At 33.8% G+C, this 8,887-nt stretch overlaps 2 protein-coding genes across 3 annotated transcripts; one reads left to right on the top strand and one right to left on the bottom strand.

The window, feature by feature from the left end:
• Positions 1 to 2,543: 2,543 nt before the first annotated feature.
• On the top strand, positions 2,544 to 5,388 carry LOC120078747 (taxadiene 5-alpha hydroxylase). The gene is made up of 4 exons (XM_039033055.1): positions 2,544 to 3,160; positions 3,878 to 4,179; positions 4,484 to 4,671; positions 4,789 to 5,388. Exons 1-4 carry the CDS (start codon positions 2,544 to 2,546, stop codon positions 5,107 to 5,109), a joined length of 1,428 nt encoding a protein of 475 aa, XP_038888983.1. The 3' UTR covers positions 5,110 to 5,388.
• On the bottom strand, positions 5,362 to 8,151 carry LOC120078748 (phosphatidylglycerophosphate phosphatase 1, chloroplastic). 2 transcript variants are annotated; one of them, XM_039033057.1, is made up of 5 exons: positions 7,466 to 8,151; positions 7,279 to 7,356; positions 6,839 to 6,912; positions 6,648 to 6,755; positions 5,362 to 5,653 (listed from the first exon to the last, which is right to left on the bottom strand). In XM_039033057.1, the coding sequence occupies exons 1-5, from the start codon at positions 8,139 to 8,141 to the stop codon at positions 5,546 to 5,548; spliced, it is 1,044 nt and encodes a 347-aa protein (XP_038888985.1). In that variant the 5' UTR covers positions 8,142 to 8,151; the 3' UTR covers positions 5,362 to 5,545. The 2 variants fall into 2 exon arrangements, with proteins under 2 accessions (XP_038888985.1, XP_038888986.1); XM_039033058.1 differs by having other exon boundaries at positions 6,652 to 6,755.
• Positions 8,152 to 8,887: the final 736 nt, after the last annotated feature.

Raw genomic sequence — 8,887 nt, 5'->3', positions numbered from 1 at the left:
TGGTTATTTAATAATATAGAACTCATATGGAAGGGTAACGTTCCGCATAATATATATTACTTGAAAGTTTAGAGTTTGAGAAAAGAGTAGTACATAGTTACATCCATCTTTATCTATCTCTCTTAATTATGTAGTAGAAAAGAATTGAAAAAATTATTTTTTTTATCCGACAAAAGTTTACTATGTTACAGACAAATAATTTAGTGGACTACACAAAGATGAATGTAATACATGATACACCTAAATATTCCTTTTTTTAGAATAAAATGTATTTATCTTCATCCTTATAATACAAAGAGATACTCAAGTAATTGGTCGAAAATGTTATGGTTGAGTGGCTTACACATTGTCATCTTTCATTATATATTGAAAACAATACATTATAAAAATATATCTACGATGCTAGAGGAAACAAATTATAAGGCAAGAAGGTAGCTAGCTATAAGATAAGTGTTCCTCGGTAAAAAACTAAAGTTAATATCACACCATCCTAAGTTACTTGTCTTACTAATGACTTTATTGTTAATTATGTGATAGCAATGATTTAAAATTAGGGCTTTGACTAATGTGCTAAGAACTTTGAATAATATAATATATCCACTTTGGTGTGATGAAAATCAAAATCTACATGAATAATATAGCTTTGCAATAATTGATATGTACTTCTTCCCTGAGCTAGAGATTTTAATTTTTTGTCCAATAAAACTAACGGCCAAAATTTTTAAAAAATTAACTAACCTAACAATTAGATGTAAAATAAAATATTTATGTTTAATATGTTAATTTGAAAAATTATTGAATAGACATATTAAATACAAAATTGAAAATTTAAAGATATGTTAGACATAAAAGTGAAAGTTTAAAGATACTTTTTAGAATATGTCTATATTTTTAGAAATGTCCTATTTAGAGGAAAAGTCTGGAAGAAAAATATGGCGTGAAAAGTCATTTTATATAACCAACTTGGTATAAGGGATCTTCTACTTTGATCTATTGTAGGTTTAAATTTTTACTTTTACTTACAATATACGGTATATATCATCCTCACTAAAAATTTATTTTGTATACTATCTCTATTTATTTATTTATTTATTATAAAAAATATATACTTTATCTTAAATGATGAAGACTACTTACCATTATAAATGTGAAGGTGTCAACATCCACATGTCTCTAAACTAAAGAAAAATAGATCATTTGTGTTCATAATCAAGGTAGATATTTAAAAATGCATGATTTTCTCATTCCTCCCTACTACAAGTTGGAGTGAAGATTATATTTGCTATCTTTTGAATTCATGGTACTATTAACCATTTAAGTTATCTAAATGTATGATTCTCATCATTCTTAGGTCATGAGTTCAACCGATAGAAAAAATTTAAATTTGTGTCCACTCTTAATCGAGAATATATATTAACTTTTTCTTTTTCTTTTTTTTTTTTTTTTTTTTTTTTTTTTTTTCATTTTGGCAAATGAGAAAGCTTCTCAAGAATGTAGCCATCTTGGTGCAGGAAACTCACACGCAGACTTTACTCGGTCCTCCAGCCAATTCCTCTGATCTAGACACGTAACTAGAACTGACCTGTGTACGAGTATACTCACACCAATGTGGTGCTGAGTTGAGTACAATCCAAAGACTAAATTAGTACATGAAATATTTATTGCAACTAAGCACAAAGAGATTGTCTACCCCTTGAGGCGATTGGTATGAGATTATTTATAAGGCCTAGCTTCTAACTCTCACTTGGGGATATGTGCGATATCAACGGTGTCAGAATAAGTATGGCCCTCGAGGTTGCAGAGTACTAGAGCGACCTCGACTCAATCATTTCTTCTTTAATAACATTCCACATGCTCGATTAGTCGACTAGGTATACAAGAATTTGATTTTTCATTTTGGGATGCATAGACCCTTATGCAGGTTTTAGTTTCTCTTTGGACTTGGGTCCGCCAGTAGGCTTGAGCCTTACTTTAGGCAACCATAGCACTACAATAATTAAGGAGGAAATTCAAACCATTGACTATGGTCTAGAGTTAGAATTATATATCTCAATCAAATGTTCTTATTTTGGAGAATAGAGATACATAATTTATTAGGAAAGAAAAAGTTAGGTAATTCTGAATTGTACCCATCTTTTTGTCATCCACATTTTTTCAATCACAAATTTATAACATGAAAAACTTTTTTTTCTTTTTTTCTCAATATTTTTACTTTTTTTTTTTACTATATAATTAAAATAAAATACAAAAAAATGAGTGTAGTTCAAAATAGTTATATATTTTATATTCTATATGCACATGCAAACCCCACGATTCTAGCTATACGATAACTTAATTGGTTATGAAAGTCATGTTTCTTCGTCAACTTCAATCGAAAGAATTTGACCATTTATTAATTTAAACATAAACCAAACAGCAATGCTGATTAGTTGACTTTCTACACCAATCAAATCTTCTTCTATCAAAATGTGATCTCTCTCTCTTTCAAATTCTTCAGTACATAAGGCTCAAACAAATTTAGCTGCTTTCTATTGACAATAAAAATGCTCTCTTTTTTCGCTGCAATGCTAATAATATCCATTGCTTTTGTCATTAGAAGCAAGAAGAGAAGCAAAAATGTACCACCTGGGCAAATGGGTCTGCCTTGGATTGGTGAAACAATGGCTTTTTACAGAGCCCAAAGTAAAAACAGATTGTTTGAAGACTTTGTTGAGCCACGAGTTGCTAAATATGGTAAAATCTTCAAAACAAGCTTAATGGGATCTCCAACAGTGGTTGTAAATGGAGCTGAAGCCAATAGATTTTTCTTGTCAAATGAGTTTAAATTGGTGGTAAGTTCATGGCCATCGGCCTCTGTTCAGCTGATGGGTGAAGAATGTATTATGCAAAAGCAAGGTGAAAGCCACAGATTTGTGCGTAGTCTTATTGCTGCAAGTCTTTCTACTTCGAGTCTTGAAGTTATGATGCCTAAATTGTTCACTACAATTAGGGTTTATTTGGATACTAAATGGGTTGGTCGTGACACAATTGGTCTCTTTCACTCGGCTAAAGTATTGACATTTACCGTAGTGTTCGAGTGTTTGATGGGTATTAAAGTGGAGCCACGTGTCTTGACGACATTCGAGAGAGTTTTGGAAGGTGTTTTTGCACCACCGATCAGGTAGTTTGTTACAAGATTAAGCTGATTGGTTATATTGAAGCTAATATCGTTTGTGAGTTATATTGGATGAGATATCACATGTTATATTACTATTGAACTAAAAGTTTTTATTTGGTAGGTTACGAATTATTATAAATTTAGGTTCCATCTAATAAAGGTTTGGTTTTTGAGTTTTCTGCTTTAAACATATGCTTTGTTTCTCCTCAATTTTCTTGCTATGGTATTTACTTTTATTATGTAAATATTTGAATTCTTAGTCAAATGTTAAAAACAAAAGCTAAGTTTTGAAAACTACAGTGTTATGTAACTATTTGGTTTTTTATTTTTAGTTTTTGAAAATCAAGTTTATAAACATGTCTTCCACCTCTAAATTTTTTGCATTATTATCTATATTTTACCAATATTTTTGAAAACTAAGACAATTTTAGAAACCAAAAGAAGTAGTTTTTAAAAACTTATTTTTGTTTTTTAAATTTGGCTAGAATTCAACTCTATTTAAGGAAGTTCCAAACCATTGTAAAAAAATTGGAGAAAAAAGGCTTAATTTTCAAAAACACAAAAAACCAAATGATTATCAAATGAGACCCATATGTTTTAATTTTTAAAATTTGGATTGATTGGTTAACACATTGGTGGAACATGAATAACATGGGTAAAAAGTATAAAATTGTTATCAAAGACCTGAACCTTAATTTTTTGTTAATATTCTCGACCCAGGTTTCCAGGTACAAGGTTTTCAAGAGCCAAGAAAGCAAGGTTGGAGATAGAGAAAATGCTAAGGGAAGTGGTGAGAGAGAAGAGGAGGAGAATTGAAGGAAAGCTAGAAGAAGAAGAAGAATGTGGGTCATTGCTTTCAAGAATGGTGAGAGCAATGATAAGAGGGGAAATCAGTGAAATGGAAGTCATAGACAATGTTGTTTTGTTTGTTTTTGCAGCTCATGATACAACCTCCTTTGCCATTGCCATGACTTTCAAAATGTTGGCTCACCACACAAACTGCTACTCACTTCTTCTCCAGGGTAATCTTTTCATTCTTCAATCTTCTGAATTATATTCTAATACCACAAACAGTTCAATTCGGTAGATATTCCCTTTTTTATTAAAATAAAAACAAATATGTCGCTTTCCGCACCCCTTTTTGGAATAATTACCAGCCACAAATATCTTTTCATGACAAAAATAAATCAATGAGTTGAGTGTCATTTCAATATTCTTTTCATCAGAAGGCAATTTTGATTCAACCAAAAACGACTATTCTGATGGTTGCCAGAACATCATTTCACTGGTTTGAATAGGAATTAAGTTGTTTTTACTTCTAAACAGAACAAACGGACATTGCGAGAAGCAAGGGGTCAAACCAGAATTTGACAATGGAAGATATAAAGAAGATGAAATATACTTGGCAGGTAGCTCGTGAGAGCATTAGACTGTTTCCCCCTATATTTGGTTCTTTCAGGAAAGCCATTTCAGATATTGAATATGAGAGATTTTTCATTCCCGAAGGATGGAAGGTGAAATTTTCAATCAATTCTTTTGCTGCTTCTTTACATCAGTTTATACCCCTGCAGTCAAATTCTTGTCCAGAAATGACCATTGTTTTACCTCGAATCATTTTGGTTGCGTGGCAGGTCTTGTGGACGACATATGGAACACATTACAAAGAAGAGTACTTTGAAGATCCACTGAGTTTCAAGCCAAGCAGATTTGAGGAACCTGTTTCCCAGTATGTCTATGTTCCATTTGGAGGAGGGCCAAGAGCTTGTGCAGGCTACCAGCTGGCTAAATTGAACATCCTCATCTTTATACACTTGGTTGTAACTCGTTATGATTGGAATTTAGTTCACCCAGATGAGCCAATCATAATGGATCCTCTGCCTGTCCCTTCTCAAGGAATGCCAATGAAGATTTCTCTAAAATCAGACGTTTGTCCCAATGATCACCAAATGTAAGCTCATCACTCTCTATGTCAAAAAAAACAAAAGTTATAAAGAAGTTGCATTCATCAGCAAATCAGCATTTCGATTCTGAGTGTGGGTTAACAGAAGGCATCCTCAAGGAAAGCTCACCCTTTGAAGCAACATAATCTAATTATGTACAAAGAAGATGCACTTCCTTGAAACTGAAGAGGATGTAAAAGCTCTAGATATCAGAACATATAATTTACATAATTGTGATTCTTTCCAAAAGCAGACATCAAGATGTCATAATAAGAAACCCTTCTACATTTCATTATTGTTGCCGATCCACTAATACAAGGTTTACCAATGTATTATATTCAACTCAGGTGCTAATACCATTAGCTAATGAATGGTGGACAAAAAGAATGTTTCTTTTCAGTCGTTCATGAATATCTACAGGGCAAAATTTTCAAAAATACTAAAGAGGTTACAGATCTTTAATGCACTGTTTAGTGTCTGGCAATAGGCGATGACTAATGGGTCTTACTCCTTGCTTAAGCCAACAGTTCAAGAGGAATACTTCTAATTTCCTTACCTGCGATCACCAAAAATCACAGAATTGAGTGAGCAATGGATTAGCATTTCCAATGGTCTGTATAGTAAAATGAATGCACACTGATAAAGTAGAGGAACAAAAGTCATATTAGGACATCGATTATTCTTGGTTATCAAAGACCATACATCAAATGCCAAAAGGTGAGTATTACGGCTGTTCAAGTAAACTGGAAACTCAGAAAAATTGAACCCAACACAAACCAAGGATTGGAATGTGTCAGGTGAATGTTTGTATCAATCTGGGTCAACTTTTACTCTTTTACTCGGATCCCTTTCCACACCCCTAAACACTATATTATTTCTCTCCCCCCAATATTCCATAACATATCAGCACACACACCGAGCCACAAGAAGCGCCTCTTCCCAAACAACACACTTTACATTTACTACATACAAAGGCTCTATCGCCAAAACTACTGATGCTAGGTTTCAACACACTTTAGCTTACTACTTAGAAAGGCTCAAGAACTAATAATTTGAAATATATATATATATATATATATAGTAAAGGACGAAAACTATAAAGGAACATAAATTGTTAACAAATGTCCCACATCTCTACACCAACCCCATAACCTAACTCATCTCAATCCCAAAACATAGGGGTAGTGTTGAGTGTTGCATGCAGTTTATTTGGGTAGGTGAACTAAACAACCCGAATTTTCATGTTAGTCCACAAAATATCCCTAAACTGACCCAGACCATGCAGTGTAAACTACTAGTACACACGTAGGTATCAAAGGTTGGGACAATATTTCCACAGCCCTTTCGCTTGAGCACCCCATTTTCAATCCCACCTTGGCTTATGACCTTCTTAGAGCAACTTTTGAGTGTCAATGATAACACAGTAACAATTAAAGAAACTTAATTGAGGTACTAAAAAGATTAAGTATGACTTTCAACCAATACAATCCATTTATTGCGTACATAGACTGAATAAAATATAAGGAAAAAATAGAGAAGGAAAACCAAACCTGCCTAACAACAAATGTCTCCCCAGAAACACTCAAGGGTTCAGTTAAAATAGTTAAAAAACCATTACGATTCCCGAAAACCATATCAGTGAATGGTCGATCACCAACCTGAGAAAAGATGGATTTTCACTTTTAAATTATATAAATAACCCAAGAGACCAAAGCATTCAAGCAGTTCAGCTGATCCTTACCATAATAAGTTGTGAAGAAGTAAAACCAAAGTGTTTCTCGATTTCTTCAGCTGTACCGGCAGGTTTCTTCACCCCTAGGTCAAAATACATACCAATGTTTTATATGTACTATGCAGAAAGAAAGCAAAAACCTTCCACACGCATTAAAAGTAATACAATAGCCTATATTTATCGTGGAATTCATTATTAGCATTGACCCTAACATTAGTTCATTATTTAGAAACCAAAAGATTTTTGGCACGATATATCAAATTATCATCCATAAAATGGAAAGAGATGACAAAAACTCGAAGTCCAAATTCTCTACTGCTAAAAGTTGGTGGTTTTGCAATATGGCGTTTACACACTAAGCTTTTTAGTCTACAGCAACAGCTATAAATTTCTTCATGAGCAGGCATATGTTACAGAAGTAGGACTAAGGATGGAAAATTCAAACTCACTATGCCTTATAACTTTAATTCCAATCGACCCCTCGAGCGCTTTAGCTTTTGAACCATCATGATCATACTCACAAAGCCCTATAGCACCAGATTAAGTCAAGGTAAATATTCACATTGAAAGAAATAGAAAACAAACTATTAATGTTGTTAAAGTAAGCACATTGCTAATGAATTTAGTCTATATTACCAGCAGAGTTACTGAACACCGCTACATTGTGGCCAAAGACAGATTTACACTGTTCAAGTGAGGATTTAAGAGGTGCCCAAATTGTCAAACAGTAAGGAGCTGTAATTGTATTGTCCTTATCAAATACAACGCCCTTGAATCCCCTCCTGTGCAGTTCAACCCAATCAATGTACCTCACATCAGGCACAACGACATGTGGAAGCGCCAAATGCCGGTCCTTAGTAATAACAGCTGCAGAAGAAACAATACCTTCTATGTTTAGTCTCTGGCCTATTGCTGATTTCAGGTTCACCCACCACATGTTTGTGAAAAGTCCCTTGGATTTTTTAACGCCCCTGTTCTGATCCTCTTGACCCAGATCTTTCTGATTGTTAGTTGATGGGTTTTTATCAGGGACGTTGTTGGAGTTGAAAGACAAGTAGAACTGCTGAAAAAGCCTCTGGTTTCGACTCGGATCGGGCTCGGCGTTGTTGGGGTTGTGGTTTTTGCCGCAACTGGTTGCTGGAGTTGGTGTAAAAGAGTGTACGCATAAATCATTGAACTGAGAACAATTTCTGATAAGGGAAATGGAAGCAAAAGATGTATTCTTTCTTGGGAGATGCGTTTGGTGGAACGGAATCGAACGAGAAGAAGAGCAACTGGGCAGAGAAACTGCACAAATGGAGTGCGTTATCATGTTAATTCTTCTCCCTTCTGATATAAAATTACAATGTGGAATATAAAATTTCTTTGTGGGCCTAAGATGTAAATTTGGGCCTGGGCTGATCATCACTTAAAAGCCCAAATGAAGATTGTTTTGGATCTCCTTGAGTTCGGTCAATTGGGAGGAGCCCATTAAGTAATGGCCGAACACAGAGGGAAATTTGTACAGATAGTCTACAAATATTTGGAAAAATAGAATTTAACCGACTTTTTCGAATTATTTTCTCTCGTTCAAGCTTACTTTCTCAATTATGCTCTCTTTTTTTTTTCTCATTTTTTAACTCTCTTTTTTCCCACTTTCTCTATCTTCCCCTCTGTAATTAGTTCAGTTGGCATATGGAAAAGAAAAATTGTAGAAACAATTCCACTCGTTGCAACGGTTGCCATGTCGTTATCAGAGATGAAATACTAGGAAGAGGTCTAGAGGAAGAAGATGGAAGAGAGAATTTTAAAGAGTTGTAAAAACTTATTTCGAAAAACCAGGTCAAATAATATTTTGACCCAATTTCTTAAGTCAGTCTATCAAATTACTCGAACAACAATCCATCAATGGCGTACTACAAAAAGTTCCATCAAAATTAGGTTTCATTTTTGTTTTTTTTTTTTTATTATCATGCAATAATCTATAGCTTATAAATATATTTGTGTTATGGATGTCCAGCTCACTTGTTGCACAAGCAAAATTTTATTTTAAACTTGTGTTTTGTGAGTCCAATTGGA

The sequence above is a fragment of the Benincasa hispida genome, chromosome 5 (assembly GCF_009727055.1).
Source record: "Benincasa hispida cultivar B227 chromosome 5, ASM972705v1, whole genome shotgun sequence".
NCBI lineage: Eukaryota > Viridiplantae > Streptophyta > Magnoliopsida > Cucurbitales > Cucurbitaceae > Benincasa > Benincasa hispida.
This window is presented reverse-complemented; position numbering and strand designations above follow the sequence as displayed.

What these genes read in the sequence shown, in the direction of transcription:
- LOC120078747 (XM_039033055.1), top strand. Translation starts at nt 2,544, where the DNA reads ATGCTCTCTTTTTTCGCTGCAATGCTAATAATATCCATTGCTTTTGTC. An exon ending in GTTTTTGCACCACCGATCAG is followed by an intron (nt 3,161 to 3,877) that starts GTAGTTTGTTAC and finishes TTCTCGACCCAG; the next exon opens with GTTTCCAGGTACAAGGTTTT. An exon ending in CTACTCACTTCTTCTCCAGG is followed by an intron (nt 4,180 to 4,483) that starts GTAATCTTTTCA and finishes ACTTCTAAACAG; the next exon opens with AACAAACGGACATTGCGAGA.
- LOC120078748 (XM_039033057.1), bottom strand. Translation starts at nt 8,141, where the DNA reads ATGATAACGCACTCCATTTGTGCAGTTTCTCTGCCCAGTTGCTCTTCT. An exon ending in GGTGTTCAGTAACTCTGCTG is followed by an intron (nt 7,357 to 7,465) that starts GTAATATAGACT and finishes CTGGTGCTATAG; the next exon opens with GGCTTTGTGAGTATGATCAT. An exon ending in AGACATTTGTTGTTAGGCAG is followed by an intron (nt 5,654 to 6,647) that starts GTTTGGTTTTCC and finishes TGGTGATCGCAG; the next exon opens with GTAAGGAAATTAGAAGTATT.